Genomic DNA, 21,036 nt, shown 5'->3' with positions numbered 1-21,036 from the left:
TAACTTGTCGTATGATGTTGGCTATAAATATAAGTAACAGAGGTAGAGGCTGCATGGAAGGAACTACAGGAGATGAGAGGTCTCAATTCCCCAGAATTGAAACAGGGTTTTTGTTGCAATACCACCCCCCTTTTGCCTGGCTTTTGATGCAACTTTGACGGAAGAGTACTGAGTCCCTACTAACCAGGCCACCAGTAACAGTGTTCTTTCCCTAACACTATGCCACAATTAGTACAACTTTAGTACCCCTTGTAAGTCCCTAGTAAATGGTACCCTTGGTACCTAGAGCATTGGCACTGACGAGGGACCCCAAGGGCAGCAGCACCAATTGCGCCACCTTAGGGTCCCCTCACCAAGATCATGCACTCCAAACTGAGGAGACGACATGGCACACATCCCTGTGTGGAATGCCCACAGACACTGCATGGGATATAGGTAGGCTTTCCTGTTTTCAGTTTCTATTTTTGGTAAATTCGGGTGGGGTTTTTTCAGTGTTTTCAATACCTTAAAAAAACAGTAGTTATCAGTGGTTACACATTTTCGCGCCATTACAAACAACAGAAACAGTGTTTTTCTGGTGTTTATGGAATGTTTCGTTTTTATCATTGCTTTCTTTCTGCACAGATAGCGCATGTGTATAGACAGTGTGCGTACAGGGTATATAAGGTCCAAATACATTTTTACAAATCAAAATTATTGTACTACACCATAGAATACTTCTTTCGTGAGTCTTTGGTCATGTGCACTGGCTCTTTTCTTCCCATGTAAACGTTTATCTGTGAAAAGGCCCTCTCAACATTGGCACTTGAGATAGGCAACAGAACACAATTCTCTAACTCTGGCCACTGACATAGCTTTCCATGCCAATAATCGTGCACCTGAAGATTGCGATTCTCTGGGACAGGTCCTGCAGCATATGCGTTGAACTGAGTGCATATGCCCACAGTTATTGAAGTGGTCAAAAATGAAGCAGTACTTTTCAAAGTCTGGAGAAATCTCCCCTTTACGGAAGGGATCTAGAACTTGTGTGCAGTACCTCAGGGAGGCTTCATTGACTTCAAATACCTTGGTTGGTGAAGGGGCATTTCAATGCATCATTTCAAGCCATTTCTCATACACTGCAAAATAACATTTCTGAACATTGTAAAGATGCTTTCAGCATACCATCTAGCAAGCAGGAAGGATCTCTTACAGGGAAGCACTTCAGCTCAGGTATCGATTATGATCGGTCATCACACAACTTTTTCTTATACGTAGCTGAATTACTGCAAATACAAACAATATCACTCCAACCTTTGTTGAACTTGGTAGAACATTTTGCAGTAGCGTTCCATGTTTGCCAAACGTCTGGTGTCATGTTTTAACCACTATTACAGATGCTTGGTGACAGCACTCTTTTCACATATACCTGTCACTATAACTTGCATTGAATGTTTAAAACCTGTGTGTTTGGCAATTCACCCATTATCAATACTGACTCGCTAGAAAAGGGTGCTAATATATCAAAGGCTTTCACCCATTCTCTGTTTGTGGGTAAATGTGATGGTACTTATTGGGAAAGATTCTTATGAACCCAGCCATTTTACCTATCAGTGAAAGAATCAGACATAGCTAAAATATCAAATATGATTTTGATACTTTCTGATTCTCCACAGTTTATAAAATAATTAAATAAAGACCTACAACATACTTCTAAACCCTGCATCTTTAGACCAAAGACCACAAAACTGAAAAAAGCAAAAGGAAGAAGAAACAATTTAAGTGGCATCCCTAAACAACAAAAGTCAAGTAAAATAATGTTAGCCCAGTCTTTCTTGCTGTTGCCTTGTATAACAAAGTTAGATTGTTTTGGCCCCTTCAGGAAGAAATAAAAATGACTCTTTCACTCACCTTTTCCTTTCTTTGAATGGCATTTATTTTGTGGTTGCAAAGGTGTTTTTTCAGTGTGTATATATTTACACTGGTGATGGCTATTTTCCTTTAGGTGGGGTTTTATCAGTTATTGTAGGTTTAAACCTAAAACAGGATAGCCTAGATATGGGTAAGACACACCCTATTGCAGGCCTAAGGCAGGGTACACTATATCTGCTATATGCATGAGCCTTCATACCCCTGCAGTATCCATGTTGATTCCTGGATATTGTAAGTGCCCAGGGAAGCCATAGTAAGTACATGGGCTGGACACTCGTTATTACGTGTTCCCCTGCTCCATGATGGCTTCTCTGAAGAATGGGATGTTTGGTACCAAACATCTCTTCATAATAAACCTGCACTAAGTCCAGTGTCAGATTTATAAAAATTGCTCATAGAGGACCCCTTAGAGGGGTACCCTGAAACCTACCAACCCTTAGTGTGGTCGCCAATTTGCCTAAGCCAGCCTTCTACCACCAGACAGTGTTCTGACCTCATGGGGGTCAGTGTCTTCACAATCAGAGGTCGAGAAAAATGCCTTGCTGGGGTGAAGGTGTTCGCACTCACCCCCCTTGTCAGGAAGAGCCATCTGTGGTGGGGAGTTTCAAAGGCCTTGCCGCCTTTGAAACGCAACTCCAGCCTTTCCTGTTAGAAGGACCTGGCCCCCTTCAAGTCCTCAATCCCTTTTTGGCGAGAAGACAGGCGGGAAAACTCAGCGAGAATAGTAGGTGTGCCCACCTTTGCCAACTGCACCCCAAAAATGCTGGAGGCGAGGTGAAGAACACCTTTCAGTGCCCCTCATCTTGAAGATGGTGGTATTTCTCTAATCAGGGCTAGGGCTATGTCCCCCTCCAAAAGGAGGTGGGCATATTGAAGGGTGTAGACACCTCAGGTTAAGGGCCCATTGGTCTCTACCTGTCACTCCCTTGTAACACCCCTAAATCTAGTATTTTGGTGGCATCCTCAGACCCAGAACTCCAGTTCCTGATGAGCTAAGAAGTGCCGAACACCACAGAGCTGCACCAGCAGAGAAGACTGCAGAGAACTACTAATTTGGCCCAAGCCCTACCGGCCTGTCTGTAGCCCTCGGCGATCCGGTGTCAAAAGATGACTCGTCATGCAACCCAGTGACCTCCAAAACCCCGGGAGGACTGCCTGCCTTTAATAAAGATCAAAATCTCCCGAGAACAACGGACTTGTTCAAAAGCAACAATCTTCAAGGAAAGACTGTCAAACCCAAAGAAGCCCCGAACCCTGACCCCAAGTCCTAACTCTGCACCCGACGTCTCTGGCCCAAGGCCAAATGGCCTACCAGTTCCAGCAAGGTTCCCTAGCTCCCCAGAGCCTGAGACCACCTTGAGCTGACCTCTTACAGACTCCTCAATGTCCCCTACAGCCTCTTCATGGGGACCCCCTCAACTGCGACCTGCTCCAGTAAGCCGTTTCTGACACCAAAAGACACCACTGCACCCGTCCACCCTGGGCCTTGCTGAAGAGCGCCAAAGGCATTCCTGTGTCCCCAAGCATAGCAACTTACCTCTCAAGCTGTTGGTTTCCTTCTGCCGGCCTCCTGGCCTGAGCCTGCAGCCCTTTTCTGATTTGGCCTTTCTCCATTGCTTAACATTAGACACCCAATGCTGTGTTGGCACCCTGCAACCGGCCCATACTGAATGTTTTTTTCTCCCATAGGCTAACACTGCAAAGTCTGAAAATTGCACTTAAATTCCCACTTTTGATATTGAAAATAATTTTTATTGCAAAACATATTTACATGAGCTGAATTTCTGTGGTTCTACAAAATAAATAAGACCAAGTATTATTTTTATAAATTGGTCTTGAAATTTTTCATTGAGTGTGTTCCTCATTTATTGCCACTGTGTGTACAGCAAATGCTTAGCACTACCCTCTGGTAAGCCTATCTGCTCGCCCACACTACCAGAAAAGACAGCATTAGTATTATCTACTTTAGCCTCTGTAGAGCCTCTGAGTATCCCCTGGACTCTCTGCACACTAAACGTCTTTCTGGTATAGTATAGTATATAGAGGGCCAGCTTCCTAAAATAGTGCAGGTAAGAAGAAGGAGATTCTGCCAATAATCAGCATCAGAGCAGATACAGTATAGTTGGGAAAAAGAAAAACTAAATATCTAAGAGATGAGGACCCAGAAGGCTTTCAGGATCAAGTATGAAGTAAAGATCTGGACAACACACCCAAACATCTAGGAGGTTGCTAAGTGAATGATTCCTCTGCACATCAGGCCTTTCTAAGTGTGCTAGGCAGGGCCAGACTGGCCGTAGTGGGCACCGGGTGTTTCCCTGGTGGGTCACCAGGTTGTGGGCCTGATTTGGGCCCCTGGGGGTCTGTTTTTGTCACCGGGGGCTGGCAATTCCGGCCCCCTGTAACAAAATCGGCCGAAACCGCACTACCACCCTCCCCCCCAGGGGGGCCGTCTGAACAGTTTGCCAGGGCCGGTTTCGGTTCTCAGTCCAGACCTGGTGCTAGGAACCTTCAGGTGTGTAGAACAAGCCTTTGTCTGACTGCAGGCAGATCTAGGAGAGGTTGTGCAATTCTCTTCTAGAAGCAGTTGTCAATCATGACGCTGTTTCCTGAGGGGGCCTTTGCCTTGCCTTCTCCTCGAAAGTCATGTCATTGACTGCCTACCAGTGAGGCCAGAGCCTCCTCCGGGGAATCATCCACCATCCACAAGCACTGCACTCAGACCTCACAGGTATGGGCGAGTGCGCAGTTCAGCAGTGAGGGGGTTGAGATACGATGTGGATTGCACGGCAGCACACAGTCCTAACACTCAGGGTATTTGCAAAACGAGCTAAAATGGTAACCTTCAATTTGGAAAGGGTAATTCTGGAATTGCTAGGGCACAAGCATACTCCATTGCAAAATACTTTTTTTAGTGCCCCCAGTGCACCAATACTTATGGAATACAGCAGGGAAGTCATCCCGTCCTGTGCTGGGGCCGTATAACGATGTCGTGGAAAATTTGTCTGTCAATAAAATCAGATGTATGCCTATTTCCTGAGAGCACTTAACGGGCTCAGCTCCATCAAAAGAGCTAAGAGCTTTATCAAGAACACAGAGGCCAGAAGGGTTGTTTGCAAGATAGATAGAGCGGTCCAGAAGATGATTTCCCAGGTACTTCTTACACTGGACACTGAAAAGCTGATGTTGACTAAAACTTTCAGACTCTTCAAATTCATTCTGGCAAGTCTTGTTACTGTCTCTCCATAATTTTGTTGAACGGTAGGATATCCTAATCGATCACTTATTTTGGGCAACTCAGGAGGATTGTCCCTTGTCATGCCTTAAATCGCTATTGTGATGGAGCAATTGCCTATTCAAATTATGCAAAATCTATACATCAAGACATTTAAATACAAAGCTTTGCAAATTCATACCATTAAGTGCATAATGCAGAACTGCATGAAATGAAAAATGGATCCAGCTGGAAAGATCTCCGCAAAGCTTTCATATTTAAATTTCCCAGATTGGTAATGGTCAGGATAATCGGGGCTACATTGGACCAAGCTCTAGCAATAATGCTAAATTTGGTGTCATTCTGTCCGGACGTTTTTCATGTAGCAAAGGGCAAATGTTCAAAGGAGAGTTTGATGGCGGAAAAGCAACTTTTGGCATACTTCCTATATCAGTATATATACAAAACCTAAAGGATCATCCGGGGTGCATTTATACTAGTTTGGGAAAGTTTTGTGCAGATTGATCAAATGGATACAAAGTTATCAACAATAAAATTGTAATCATGTGGACTAACCAACTTAACCGTGACCACCGACATGCCATTAGGTGGTTTGAGGGGGGTCGATGCTTGGGGGGAGTGGATGTGGGTGCATTGGTGCACATGCACTAGAAGGGATTTAAACTTAGATAAAGAACGCAGATCCCGTCGATTGCTCTTGTGATATGCCACATGAGATACTGCAATAGACAACCTCTCTTGCATGGAAAGCAGGACATGGGAAAGCAACTGGGAAGGGTCAGATGCCACAATAAGCTGAGCAGCCACAGATCAACAAACAGAAGAAGCAAGAGTAATTGCTCTAGATGTTCTGACTAATCCCCTTCTAATTTTTCCCTAACAGCCACCATGGATACCCAAACTTCAAGGGCAGTGTTACTGGTTGGTTATACCCTGGCCATTCTGATTTCAACATGTGAGGCCTCAGGTAAGGAGGGCGTGAAAGACTCTCTGGCATAATTAAAGACTTCCTTATATGGGCATGGACAGAACGTATTTGTTGGGAGTTTGCTGTTGGGCTCAAAGTTACAAACAAAGTATCACAGCCTCAGACACACATTATATGCCTTTGGTACAGTGATTATCAGTTTTTTGCCTACATCTTCCAGCTCTCTGCTTTGACATCTCTGTCCATAAATTGTAGTGTCCAACCTAGTCCAGGAGGGCTGAATCCATGCCACATTGTGAGGTAAATGTTTAATAAGTAGATATCTGCAAAAACTGGCAGAGATCAGGATTTCCTAGACTGGAGTTGAACACCACTAATCTAATTCCTTCCTTTCTAACTAATTCTACGTTTGCGTCTTTCCTTCCTAAAACAGGAGTGAAGTCTTTGGGCTTTAACTAGTCATATTCCTCCCATTTATACTTATCCACCAATCTTCTAATTGGCTTTCACAGATTTTCCATCAGTCATCAAAGTAGTCGCTCATTCTATGCTATCTATGTCATCTATCAATCGAGAATCCTCAACTTTTTCCTACTGCCTTAGAGATCCGTAAGATTGTTCCCTCTTCCCTAAACCAAGGGGCACTTATTTGGCTCTTTTCGAACCCTACCGCATGTCAGCTGGAGTTTCCTGGTTGTAAGATACTTACACCACAATTTAACAAAGGCATCCCAAACTTTTCTTCACTACCACTGAAAGCAACCAAGTCCTTTGTCACTCAATCCCACAGCGATTTACCGGATTCGATTCTCTTGATCTGTCCCATTTCTGCCACTGTTTAATCTAGTGGCCACATCCTACTTCCCACCTTTTCTATAAATTACATGTGCTCGCGCATGATTGTTTTATCCCTTAAGTTCTGCTGGTGGAGAGAAAGTTTCCAGAAGTAGGGGAGAACAATTAAATATGTGTAACTAATGACACTGGCATACATGGTGAGCCCCCTCAGGATCCTGCAGACAGTGTAAGTTGATCTACTTTTGGTCCAGGTGTTGTCAAATGCCACCAGGACCATAGTGGCTTCAAAGTCAAAGTCAAATATGGATGTTTCACCATGTATGTGAGCAGCATATGCACAGAGAACCTGTTGCGGTCTTCACCTATATAACGAAACCGAGCTCATATGTTGTATCTTTTACGCAGTGTGTTACTCTTGTATCCTCTCTGCAGGGGTCTCAATAAATGGCCACACCTTGGACGCCGCGCTGCCTCTCACCACTGGCACAAGTGTTTCCCTCCGTTGCTCCGCTGAAGGCAATACTGTGGATGAGGAGCTGGTCTGGTACCGCAAGGATGGCCTCATAGACCTGAAAGCGGGAAACAAAATCAACCACAGTGAGGTCTGTATCCCCAATGTGAGCACAAGTGACAACGAGGTGCCCTTCACCTGCCTGCTAAAGACCAACTCATCCGCCAAGGTCACCGTGGTCCTAGACGTTCAGTGTGAGTAGAGTGTACTTCTCCCAACTATTGGCTTGCTATATGTAAACACAGCTAGAGGTTTACCGCATACATACAGGAATGAGAGAGTCACCAATTCTGCTGCTGTTTGACACACCAACTACAATATGTTGAGAATAGATGTCTGTGCTGATCTGTGAAACATGACAACTCAGGAGTTAGTGCAGCTGCTGTATGAAGCAAGCAGTATGTGCCCGAGTGTCTTGCTAGACTCCTATGCTCGGAGCTGTGAGAGATACGTTTCCTCAGAAGTTTACACTGTGGTTATAGGTTCATGTGTGCATGTCCATGATGTCTCTGCTGATGTCTGAGACATTAGCTACGAGATGTGGGAACAGTGCAGTATAGTTCTGTGGAAGGCTGCCAGACCTGTGTTCCATGGTATTGCACCGTGCAAACCTTGAGTGAAGGCTATGAGTTGTCAGGTCACTCTATTACTTGGTGCAAAGTTTGTGCGCTGAGCATCCGCCTCCTTTGAAGCTGGCAATGTTGACATCCATTAAATATTGAAAACTGATGGCACTGACGAAAGAAAGCGGTCACTGTCGGCTCTTTCCTTGAAAATGTCGCATGTTTCCCTACCCATAGGTATGAATCATAAATATGAGGAGAGAGATGGACAGAGAGCAGGCTGGCTATGAATGTGCATTGACAGAACTTTATAGGACTCTTTCATTTTTTGACAGTCCCACCAATTCTGAGCGGTACAACCAGCCTTGTTGTGGAGGAAGAAGGCAACGTGGACATCAACTGCAACGTTCAGGCCAACCCCCAGCCTGAGATGACCTGGCGTCAGGCAAACGGGATGCTGGTACTCAAGAAAAATCGATTCACACAACGCCGTACCAGCGAGATCTTCCAACTGTCGATCAGCAGAGCAGAAAAGTCTGACAGTGGGACGTACATTTGTGAGGCCCTCACCAGCCACAATATCACGACGAGGGACTTTTACTTGGTGGTAGAAGGTAACGTAATGCAGGCAACATGTACAGAACATTGCATACCGGATCACTTGTATGGTATAGGGAGTTGGACCTCTTTCTAAAAGATTTCCCAAATATAAGGTATACATGCAAAAGGTTGTGATATGATCTTGCAGACACATTCAGCCATCCACTCTGCTCTTTTCCAATGCTACCTTTGATACAGGTGTGAAATGACACTGTGGAGTGGGAGTTGGGTTTTTCTTACCAGAATTCATAAGCAAGAGAACAAATTCAATAAACTCTGTATTGTGTGTATTTTCTGTTTAGTCATCTGTCAGAGGGCATCTAGGTGTCCACTTTAGAAAGGACAAGAAACTGCAGTATTGGCGCATATTAATTTCATGGTTTAATACTTAGAGTGTTTTGTGTAGCATTACATGCTGCTATGGAAAGATGAGCCATAAGGTTTAGCTGCTTAATGTGATGGAGGTTTGTAAACAGTAAAAAGTAGAAGAAACATAGTGAAGCAGAACACCCTGAAGCAGATATAAATTAAATTGAAAAATACTTCTATAAACACATTCCATTTGAAGAAGTGATATATAAGCAGGACTTTATATTGGTCAGCCTGTTTCTGCGCACAACAAATGTTCAAACCTAGGGAAAATAAAATACGAGTAGATCATGATGAAATGATTTGCCCATGATTACAAGGCTGTGAGAAGTGAGAGAGTAACAATTAGAACTTGGGTGTCCTAGCCCTTTCCCGAACAGCATTACCCTTAAATTAACAACACAATAAATAAAGTCTATGCTTAAATTAAATAAACTTTTCTGTAAACGTATTTAATTCTTAAATGACTACTTATTTCCTAAACCCATGTACACTTGTAAATAGCACCGTGCAGGGACAAGTGAACACAACTCCTGTAGCTGTGTGTAAGATTGTGTAATATTATGTCTTTGTAGGATATCTGTATGTATATTTATCTCATGAGTAAATATTGAAAGCCTAGACTGTCTCTAAAGGATTAGTTAGTGGTGGACACATGGGCACATATCCCACTGGTCTTCATTTCTTTTTTGGTCACCACTGGTTCTGTTGTCTAGTAGTCTAAATGCTAGTTATAGGCGTTGCTGGAAAACACCCACCTTCTGACATACAAAAAAGACTTATACCATTATTCTTAGCTTTTAGTTTTAATCACCAAAGTTCTACAGTGATTTTCAGTCTCAAATAAGTCAAAACTGTGTTCACAGTGTCCTCATGTTCTTGGAGTAAAAGATTAAAAATAGCAGCAGGTACATAGATAATCACAGGAAACCTTTTTTTTTTACTGCCCTTTGGAAACGATGTTATTTTGCACATCTGTTCAAAAACATATTTTAATTGAAATATAATAGATACAATGCTACATCACAATCTTTAACGCAATGTGGGAAGATCAATTCAGGACACATCAAAAAGTTCCTTATAGCTCATGTCACCTCTTATTCCAGGGCATGGGATCATCGCTTGAAATATTTGTGCAATCAGAAGGTATTGATTTGCTACTGTGGAATTCAACGCATAGGCATTATTTTCATCATGTCATACACTAGACTGACAAATCGATCTAATGGTAGTTGCAAATTGGTTAAGTCCAAAGTTAGGTCCATGATTTCTCTTCAGAAAATCTGTGCCTTATTAAATCTAGACCATTTCTGATGCATGTCGGCGGACAGAATGAAATGAAGCATACAGCAAAGGTTCGTATATAAATAGAGCCCATCCTGCTCGGTGACAGTAGCCATCCAAAACACAGCTAAAAAGCACTCTCTTTGAGTGGCAAGGGCAGATTTTTTGGACACCTTTCGGCGTAATTTCTTCTGACAAAGATAAGGTCTGCCGCTTCTTTCTCCCACTCCTGTCAGCAGATTGTTAAGGAGGTAGGGCCTGACTGGAGGTAGGGCCTGACTGCAGGCAGGTCTAGGAGAGTTCAGGCAATTCTCTCCTTGATGCAGGTGACGCTGTTTCCTGAGGGGGCCGTGGTCTTGTCTTCTCTGTCATGGCGGCCTCCTCTGCCTTCACACGTCATGTCAGTCAGTGGCTGCCTGACAGTGAGGCCAGAGCGTCATCCACCATCCAACAAGTAGTGCACTCAGACCTCACAGGTATGATCCAATGCGCAGTGCAGCGGTGAGGGGGTTGGGATGTGATGTGGCCTGCACAACAGCACATAGCCCTAACACCCAGGATATTTGCAAAATGAGATAAAATGGTAACCCTCAATTTGGAAAGGGTCATTCTGACAGTGCTGGGGAACAAGCATACTCCATTGCTTTTTTAACGCCCTGAATGCACCAGTAATTTGGGAATACATCACTATTGCCACTTTTTAGGTTGAGCCTAGTGCAGCGCGCATGCGCTGTCTAGGAGATGACCTTTAGAAATCAGTCTGCACTTTTCAAGCACTCGTGCTTGTGGTAGCATCCACCTTGCAGGAGCAAGCAGCGGCTCCCAGCGGCCATCTGTTTGTAATTAACTTGGCCGCGCGTGCTTGTTTATTTTTCTTTACTTTCCCTTCCACTGCCCGCCTCACCCTTGCCCTCCCTTGTCAACCGGTTCCTTTTAAAAACGTTGTGGCTTGTTGATCTCTGCCAATAACTGTGCTACATATCTAGCAACTGCACTAAAAATAATCGTATTTTTTCAAAAGTATCTGCTAGCATGTATCTTTGTATAATACATTAACCCCTTCGCTGCGGCGGGAATTCCGCCGCAGCGCTGGGGGGTGCGGGGGGGGCAGCGCGGTAGCGCTGTGCTCATGACGGAGCCACTCCGTCATGAGCCACGGTTGAGCTGTGCTCATGACGGAGCGGTTCCGTCATGACTCCGCCCAGTTGCGTTGTCCCCCCGCACAGGCGGGGAAACAGCGCCGCGTAGGCGGAGCGGCCGCCAACGGTCGTGACATGACGGAACCGCTCCGTCATGAGCACACGGCAACCGTGGCTCATGACGGAGCGGTTCCGTCATGAGCGGGGAAGGGGTTAAAACAGGGACTGCTCTCTACACGCACCATATAAACAAGCGCTCTCTCCTAGCACATGCTGCCTCTCTTCTCAAGTTATAGGAAGGATGAAATTTAGAGTCAGCTCTGCTTTAATTTGAACCTGTGGCTGCTGCCTGTGCACAGACTTCTGGGGCCATCTACAAGTGCACAATACTGAAACATATCAATCTATGGCTATTAGTAATGAAATTCTAATAGACTGGTTTATGATCAATACAGATGTGAAAGACTTATCTGATGTACTTATGCCATATTTACTGCAGACACGTGAAGTAATATTTTGCAATGTTATTATTACAAAAATATCAAAAGATATTGCAACAGAATGAATATATTTATAAAACATGTGTAAATGTACATCATAAATATTTTTTTCCACTCAACTTACTTTAAAGTACTAAAAATGTTAACTAAAAATTCTTGCACTAAAATTTAAACTAACAAACATTTGTCAGTTATTCCTGGACAAACCATTCCCAATATGTTTGGTTACACACTTATAAGGTGCCAAAAAAACAACACATATTAGCAATGCCAGTAGCTCAAAAATAAAATCAAAACTAACAAGCTCTAATTGGATGTTTTATGTATGCTAAACAAAATATTACTGCACATTGCTCAGAAGGTACATTTTGTATTTTTAGCCTCCAGGCTACATTAGCATTAAAACTAATTGTAAAGCTGTTCCACATTTGCTTTTTAAGCTTTTCAGTAGCACTCAATTCATTACTTTGTAGTAGGGTTTAGAAACATAGTTATGCTATAAAAACATTGTCATAGCCAATACGTCTCGCCTTTCAGAACATACAAGTATTTAGTTATGCAGCACAATTTCCTTTGTGCAACAACATCAACTATTGCATGACTAAACACTTATAAGGTCCCAAAGGCGAGACCTATTGGCTATGCCAATGCTGTTTTTTCCTACTCCTGACAGCAGATTGTTAAGGAGGTAGGGCAGGAGTGAAAAGCAGAATGAGAAAACCCAGAACCTTTATTGGACAAAAAACTGGAACCCAGAAATAAACTTTAACAGGAGTAAATCAGCCAATAATTGAGGAGCAGGATATGGAGTGTAGAGTAAGAGCAGGTACCGGATCAAGTATCTGATTCCAAGCAGAAACTGCTGGACAAAAATAAAGCTGGAGTTCCAAGAGCAAGCAACAAGCTTGCAACTCCTAGGGTCATAACCTAGAAGGAGAAAGATGGAAAGAAATAGGCGGCAAGTAGGCAAGTGAAAATCATCTAAGAATTATTTTAGCTACTCTCCAAACAGCAAACACTTGGAGTGCATTAACATAAATTTCTAGAAGGTTCTACATGTTAAATCAGACTACTAATATTATTTCGCTTCATCTTTATATGAAGGACACATGTGTGAGGCATTTAATTGGCAACATTTGTCAATTTAACTTTTCAAGTAGGGCATAGGCGTGAGATGTCAGAGACACTGGAGCACAGCTATATACTCTCACATCCCTCCCATGATACATTGATTTAGTTTACAAGTTGATTGAGAGATGAACAGGGATATATATGGAATAAAGTACGCCTTCCCATACATTATAAGAGTATTGCAAGTCACCTCAGCGTTTCGTGACTATATAAGGGAAGAAGAAAGCGGAGTTACTTAATAATGTCATGAAACTTAGAGGTGACTTGCAATATCCTTAAAATGCACGGCCATGATACTTTATTCCTTATAATACATAGTCACACCATCACCTTTCCCACAAACCACTTAATTCCTTGATGCATTGCACTTTCCTATGATAGAAATAGCATGTTTGCAAATATGAAGAATACAAGTATAATCTCTAGTGCAAAAGTAAATACACCAAAAAAGCAGTTAGATATTTGTTGCAAAAAAGTTATTAGATTTAGTTTATTACAGGTTAGATTTAAAAATAAAAATCCGCTCGTAATGTGTAGAAACGTGTAGTGAGAGACTATATTTTCTGTATTTACCTTAAGCATGGAAAAATAAACATGTTGCTATACATATGTCCTTCCTGGTTGTCACTGTTCAAGTAGAACAAATGAGCAGACGAAGATAGAGCTGCATTTCATTTTTGTTTAATATTTTTTTTTAACTGCAGGTTTAATTATAGTTCCTGTCCTGCTTTTCATCTTTGCTGCTGGCTCTGGTAGCAGGATTTGTGAGGTCAGAAATGAATTGGTTGTTACAGTTGAGCAGCTATATCATTGTTTTATTACAGGCAACTAGGTGTGTCACAAATCACGTGTAATGAAGAAATTAGAGATAGGGTTTTAAACAGGGATTTCAGTATCCCATGTATTATAAAACATTATACTTTTCCAAGCTCTCAGAAAGGGGAAACGATTCCTGGCGTTAAAGTAAACAAAATGTGTATAGTGCACATAGAAATAGCAGAAATGGCTGAAAAATGAGTTGCATCCTGTGGTTGGGATAGGCAAGGCTCATAAAACCCTCTGAATGCATAGTGTACTGTAGGTACAGGGGAATACATTTACTATTATCAATGACAACACATATACACACAACACAAACTATATAATTATACATATAGATACTACCCTGCTCATGGTACTCATTTTATCTATTTATAAAATGGGTGAGGTCAAAGTTCAATTGCACCAAAACACCCTCAACAAGCGTATTCTTAAAGGTCCTGTTCCAAGTATCATGATTAATAACTGCATCACAATTTTACTAACCCTTTTAATTTCTTGAATTATCATTTTATCACCCTCAGGAGAAAAAAACCTCGAGCTAGCCCTTGCAGATATACAAAAATATGTCCTGGCCCCTTGCATTACACATGGTATTATAGTTACTCCTTAGTTATGTATTCCTTTGAGGCCCTCGGCTCACTATAGGCTACACCCCAATACATATTTGATTGTCACACTTCTGAACACATTGTCGGTTTACATGGCACTTGCAGTTCTGCTCCAGGCTGCACAGAGCCTGTGTAGAGCTGGTGCCCCCTGGGATGCAACCACCATGAGCCGTTGACCAAGCGGTTTAAGGCAAAGTGGGCAATTGCCTAGGGCCTCCACATTTCAAGGGCTGAACTAGACACAATCAGATGGAGGATGTGACCTTTTGGTTGTTTGTAGATCAGGGCAGTGACAATATTAACTCACTCAACCAAATGAACCACCTGCCACAGATATAGATGGTAGAACAGCTAAGTGTTTTCTGCAGTGATCCAGCAGTCCTCAGGTATGCATGTTGGTAACATATCTCACATGGTTAATGCCCTTACAGAGACTTGTCTGAAATCGCTGTCCTCTAAGTCTATCCTCCCTCTCTCTGCGTTCGCTTTCTCTTTACCTATTCCCTCTCTCTCTGCAAATCAATGCCCTTTGCACATCTCCATGAATCGCACTTAAATCCACAATACCTCTCTTTCACCCTCATCTTTTTGTACAACTCACCTCTCTACAGGTCAGTTTACTGAACTTCTCTCTAACTCACACCTTTAATTTCTGTACCTCAGTTTACCTCACCATGGGGGATATTCACAAGGACTTATCTCCGATTTATCTCCACCTTAATGCATCAAAAGTGGAGATAGATTTAACACCCCATTCACAAGCTGGTGAAAACTGCAGACAACGCCAGTATTCCCACGATAACTGCCCCAAAATTTATCTCCACGGTGGACACCACCAACTAACCCAAATGAGATGCAGAGTAGGCATTCCCGTGCAAAAACACATGAAAAAACCACACCACTTTCACAACGAACTGCCAGATCTGCCATGCGAACCAAAAACAGGCGATAAGCCGCAGTAGCAGCAGGGAATTAACACCTGCCTATTGCTGGTGTTAAGCAGGACGACCACCTGCAGCATAAAAGGAAGCCTAGCCAAGAGCCACACCGGAAGACCCACAGATGACATGGAGACAATGAACATGCAACGCGGATACCCATGAGGGCCACAACACCCACCGCAACCATCCCTAGCCCAGCCCCTCCCCCCCGGACATATACATACCATGCACGGCACAAGAGCCACAAAAAGCTCATGATGACGCACATTGCCAGAATTAAACACACATGTGTGGCCAGAAGAACGAGAAACAGTCACACAGCACTGAAGTAACAACCAAAAACTTTATTGAAATACAGCCAAAACACAAATGCGGAAGACTCCTGTCGGGTCCGTCAGGGACAACTCGACGTCACAGCCTGGAAAATAAAGCCCAAAATCAGGACTTGTATCATGCGCACATCAAAGGAGCGAGACACACAGAAACAGAGAAGGAAAGAAAGCCAGAGAGAAAAGAGAGGGAAGGAAAGGAAGGGAGAAAGAGATAGAGAGGGAAGGGAGAGAGAGAGAGAGAGAGAGAGAGAGACACCGCTGCCCCTGCGTACCCCGGCCCCACTGCTCACCTGCTGCCACCGGTGTGTCCATCAGTGGGCGCACCACGTGCCCATGCAAGCTCCAGGCCCCGGTCCTGCCACCATGGCACGGTCCACATCATGCGGACCCGACCCGCGGTCCAGCAGGTCCCACATATAACGTTGAGTCCTGAGTCATCAATGGCGGAGACCACATCAGTGCACACGTCATCATCGCAGGCTGCACACCCGCTCAGCTGTTTCGGTGCCACTAACCCTGTGCAACCCCAGTCAGCACCACGTGGTGGTAGGCCCGTGACAGCTGCAAGGCTTCAGGTGCCACTAACCCTGTGCGCAACAACTCATGGGCCCATTATGATTGAGAACCGTGGAGTGTCCGTCATCCAGTCACCACCGGCAGAGGGAATTGTGACGTTTTCGGACCCTTATATTTGCAGGGTCACATGGCCTATGACACCTGTGCCGGATGGGTGTGGTGTGTGAGCAAACCTGCCCTCAGGGAGTGGCCATGACATGCTGACAACTAGACCAGTGACCTGCACACCACCAGCGAGTACGCCTGCGACAGGTAGCTATGTGTGCCCCCTCCCCCTCGGAGCAAAAGCTGAGTGGTCTGGCCTGGCGTACGCCAGACAAGCGCAGCGCTTGCAACAATGACTCTGGGACTCTGGGCGTGGTCCAGTCCACGTCTGGACAAGGAAGTGACTAATGCGTGTGTCCCTGCTGTAATGTCCACAACACCCGGAACACAATAGGCAATGTAGCACACTGTGACTGGTATCCCACTAGATGAGCATCATTGACGTATGAAGAACCGGGCTTTTAAGGGTCTGGCAGCGCAGGGCACGCCTGAAATCTCCGAGTTCACCTGCCTTGTTGTACAGAGACACGGAATACTCTGTTAGCGTAGAAAACCAAATTTATTAGCTGCAGCTACGCACAGTTATCCTAGAAGTACATCAGTGGTAGGTTCTCAGGAGACTGCCACTTCACTCCGTGGCTCACATTCTTTTATAACCATATACACCCAAAGAGAAACACTCCCCATGCACCAAATATTAGCCAATAGGAAAACATTCAAAACAAGGCACCATGTAACCAGAACGTCCCCCTTGAGTTGTGTTCTTGCCCAACCCCATAAGTCAATCAATGACAGCACCTATAGGTCAATCAGTAATGGCAGGACGTGTTTGTGTGCTTCAAGGGACGACTTGCAAACTAGGATAATGCAGGGAAAGAATACCGAAGGCCAACAGATAGTTGGCACAAGGATTAGTCAGTCTAGACAAGGATTAGTCAGTTCGGCTAGTTCCTGAAATTGGCTTCACAACAAGGTAGGGGGGTTATTTGACACGTAGCAGTACAAAGGGCAGAAACACTTCGTTCGCCGAGCTGCCTGAGTGAGGGCAACACAAAATGGCGACGGAATACAAAATGGAGTCGAAACTAAATTTCCTCAGACCCTCCTTTTGCCATTACGCAGGCAAAACACACAGACTCACGTTAATCTGAGTCAATGTCAATAGCCATGAGGTCGTCAAGCTGATGCTACAACATAATTTTCATGTTTTCTGCTTTCTGTGAGACAGGCCTTGGAACCCAGAAAGCAGGACCACATTGTAGACAGAGGCAACATGAGAAGATAATGGCCAAAATCATTCCAATGAAAGTCAGTACTTTCCATCCCCATGTGGACAGTAATCCCCAAAACCATCCTGTCAAAGACCAATCTCCTTTGTCCTGGTGAGTGGACTCAGCGATCAGATGCAATTTAGAGATGGCCTGGTATACTGTAGGGGCGTTGTCAGGTATGTAAATGCAACAGCTGGATCCAATCAATTGACATACTCCACCACGGTCCGCAAGAATGATATCTAAAACCATCCTGTTTTGTAATGTCATAAAGTGGTACGCCTGAAGCTCGGCAGTGAGGTTACTCAGTGCCACTATGGTTTCATCTATCGTTGCCTCAACAACTTGAATGAGGTGCCTTATGTTTCTGCTATTGGCCATAGGGCCCCAAAATGGGAGAAATCCTTTGAAAAAGTCGCCTCCCTCTTGTCCTGCTGTATCTTCTGAATTAATGACGCCCCTACTGTACCTATTTCTGTGATGTCCCGAAGGGGCGGTATATGTCGGAGGAAGGAGAAAAGCCACGTAACATGTCCCTGAGAAATTAGTTGGTAACCATGTATAGGCCCTGTCATGGCAAACGAAATACGTTCCCTGAGATGGCACTAACGGTGGAGAAGTCTGAGATGCATAGGTATATGTATGTGCACAAGAGCTCGTTCCCAATTGGGCCTTAGCATTCTGACCATTTCCTTGGAGACACAGGTGGCCTCGGTGGGGTACAGTCCATATGGGCGGGGATCTCTTTCGTCTGGCCCTATCTGTAAGGCTAGTAACGTAACGGGTCACGTTCCAGCCAATGTATGCCCGTCGTTCGTCGGCGGGGAACTTATTAATTTTACTGTAATATTTGGTCATAGCCAATATTCCCTTTACCAGAGGGTCATGACTAACGTTAACCCCACCCCCATATGGACCAACAGGGTGCCGGGGTTGGTTCTCGTAAGCATTAGAGAACATAGACATATAAGCCCAAGCAGACCCCTCCAGGGAAAAAGGTAAAACTAAATATGGCATCCCTTTATCCGTAGTATGGGGCAAGAGTCCACAAACCCAACAATCGGTGGTATTGACCACCAATTGATGCTGGTGTAATAATTGAATGAATGAATTATTGAAATATTCCATTCTCCTACTTTGCTCATGTTCTGGTAGTGTATGTAACTGGTGCGGGGAGCCAGTGGTGCGAAAAGACACGGGAAGGGAGGTCGGTGTAGGTGTCTGCTGCATAATATAAGTAACCCAACCCACACAAGCTAATATAATACATAAAAAGATTAAAATACACAACGTTATACCACATCTATTATACAATAATTTGCAATATTTCTTCTTCATTTTATCCTTCTTATCATTTATCCTTAATATAGTAGAATCCATCCTCTAAATGTTGCTCGTGGCAGTCTTCCTTCTTCACTCAGCTGTGATTATCAGTCGTCCTATGACACTGCAAGTCCTGCAGGCCTATTGCCACTACTCAGGTCACAAACTAAGACTCTTACCACGACCCTGCAACCTAATTGGATGGTCAGTATCACTGAAAAGCGTAATCAACAGAAAAAAATTCTCAGTTGTCTCTAGCCACTCTAGGCCTCAAATTGTATCTCGTTTTATTCGGCACAGTCTGGTCCTGAAAAAGTGTCTCTGGATTAGTCGTGTTCAACCTGAGATGTGGTGGTACAGCATCCTGCAGAACGTCATCATCCTCTTTCTCAGATCGAGTCCCATCTAGGTGTGCATTGCTAAAAGGTACGAATCGGGGGACCCTTTCACCTTCAAAATCGCCAATACCTTCACGGACCCACTGGTCATAAGGTAAAGGCAAGGGTACCTTCTTACAATGCACACCGTGGATCCAATTTTTCTTTCCAACCACCTTCACAGCTGTGCGTGTTGTCAATAATACTTGACGAGGCTCTTTCCAGCGAGGTTCCAAGTTCTTTGATCTTTGAAAATTCTTCACACGCACCCAATCGCCGGGTTGTATGGTATGACCAGAATCAGTAGAAGCCTGAGGCAAAGCGTCTTGTACCTGTTGATGAAGGACTCGCAATTTAGTGGTGAGGTCATGCAAATAATCAATCAATATTGGATGCTCTATCTCGGAATACTTCTTTGGCCTTGGGACTCCCCAGACATTTGCTGGGCGTCCAAACACAACCTCGTAGGGACTGAGTCCCATACGGGAATGAACAGTTGTTCGAGTGGACAAAAGAGCCAAGGGTAAAGCATCGGGCCAGGCAAGACCTGTGCTGGCCTGTATCTTCGCGAGCTTGAGCTTAAGAGCACCATTATAACATTCCACCAAACCTGCTGACTGAGGGTGGTTTGCTGCATGAAATTTCTGTCTGATACCAAGACCTGCACACACTTTCTGCATTATCTGACCCACGAATTCACTTCCATTGTCACTCCAGACAATTTGAGGCAAGCCGAACATTGGGAAAAACTCCTTCAAAAGGACTTTAGCCGTAGACAGAGCAGTATTATCCTTTAGGGGATAGGCCACTATCCATCTAGAAAAGGCACACACCACCACAAGGACATACTTCAGATTATTACATCGCTCCATGTGAATGTAATCTATTTGCAACACCTCAAAAGGGTACGTTGGAGGGGCAAAATGGCCTGTTGGGGTTGGTGTTCCCTTCCCTGGATTGTGCATCAAGCAAACAATACAGTGCTTAACCAGATTATCTGCGCATTTAGGGATCCCCACATTCTGCCATACAGGGGCCAGAAATTTGCATATCCCTTTAGCACTAATGTGGGCTGGACCATGTGCCATGGTAACTACTGGAAGTACATATGCGTCTGGTAACAGCCAGCGCTGATGTTCCGACAATTCTGTCCAACACCCTGTTGCGTCCAACATTCCTGTACCCTCTCTCCACTTACTCAGTTCTTTCTCTGTAGCCTCTACCTGGATCATTTTTACACTTTTTATTGTGTCCTCACACATCCCTCCTTGTCTGACCCATCTAGCAGGGCCCGCAACATACATGCGGCTTGTGACGTCTCTGGCTGTCTCTTTCGCTGTCTGGTCTGCAAAAGCATTTCCGCCACCCACATCATCAGTGATCCTCTTATGCGCACTACACTTGACAATTGCTATCTGAGTGGGCAAGGTAAGTGATTCAAGAAGGTCAGTTACCAACTGACCATGCTGTATCTTTGTGCCGTGGGAGGTGAGAAATCCTCTTTCCCTCCACAGGCGACCAAAACTGTGGGCCACTCCAAACGCATACTGGCTATCAGTGAACACATTCACTCTCTTTCCTTCAGCCAACACACAAGCTCTAGTCAGAGCTATCAATTCAGCTGCCTGGGCTGAATTGTGCCTAATGCGTGCTATTTCCACAATTGTGTACAAAGTAGTGACTGCATAGGCCGAAGTCGTCTCACCATTGGGGAGCTTGAAACAAGAACCACCCACCCATAGGTTCCCATCCGGGTCCAGGAGTGGAGTGCCCTT

The 21,036-nt window shown here is 44.3% G+C and overlaps 1 protein-coding gene across 2 annotated transcripts in view; it reads left to right on the top strand.

Annotated features, from left to right (window-relative positions):
* The window catches only part of TMIGD1 (transmembrane and immunoglobulin domain containing 1), a 59,115-nt gene that overhangs the window by 21,841 nt on the left and 16,238 nt on the right, over positions 1-21,036 (top strand). For both annotated transcript variants that reach the window (XM_085646909.1, XM_085646910.1), the window contains exons 2-4: positions 6,027-6,110; positions 7,302-7,574; positions 8,279-8,557. In XM_085646909.1, coding sequence (XP_085503035.1) covers positions 6,032-6,110; positions 7,302-7,574; positions 8,279-8,557 — 631 coding nt within the window. In that variant the 5' untranslated portion in view covers positions 6,027-6,031. The remainder of the gene's footprint in view (positions 1-6,026; positions 6,111-7,301; positions 7,575-8,278; positions 8,558-21,036) is intronic.

The sequence above is a fragment of the Triturus cristatus genome, chromosome 3_2 (genome assembly GCF_964204655.1).
Source record: "Triturus cristatus chromosome 3_2, aTriCri1.1, whole genome shotgun sequence".
Taxonomy (NCBI): Eukaryota; Metazoa; Chordata; class Amphibia; order Caudata; family Salamandridae; genus Triturus; species Triturus cristatus.
This window is presented reverse-complemented; position numbering and strand designations above follow the sequence as displayed.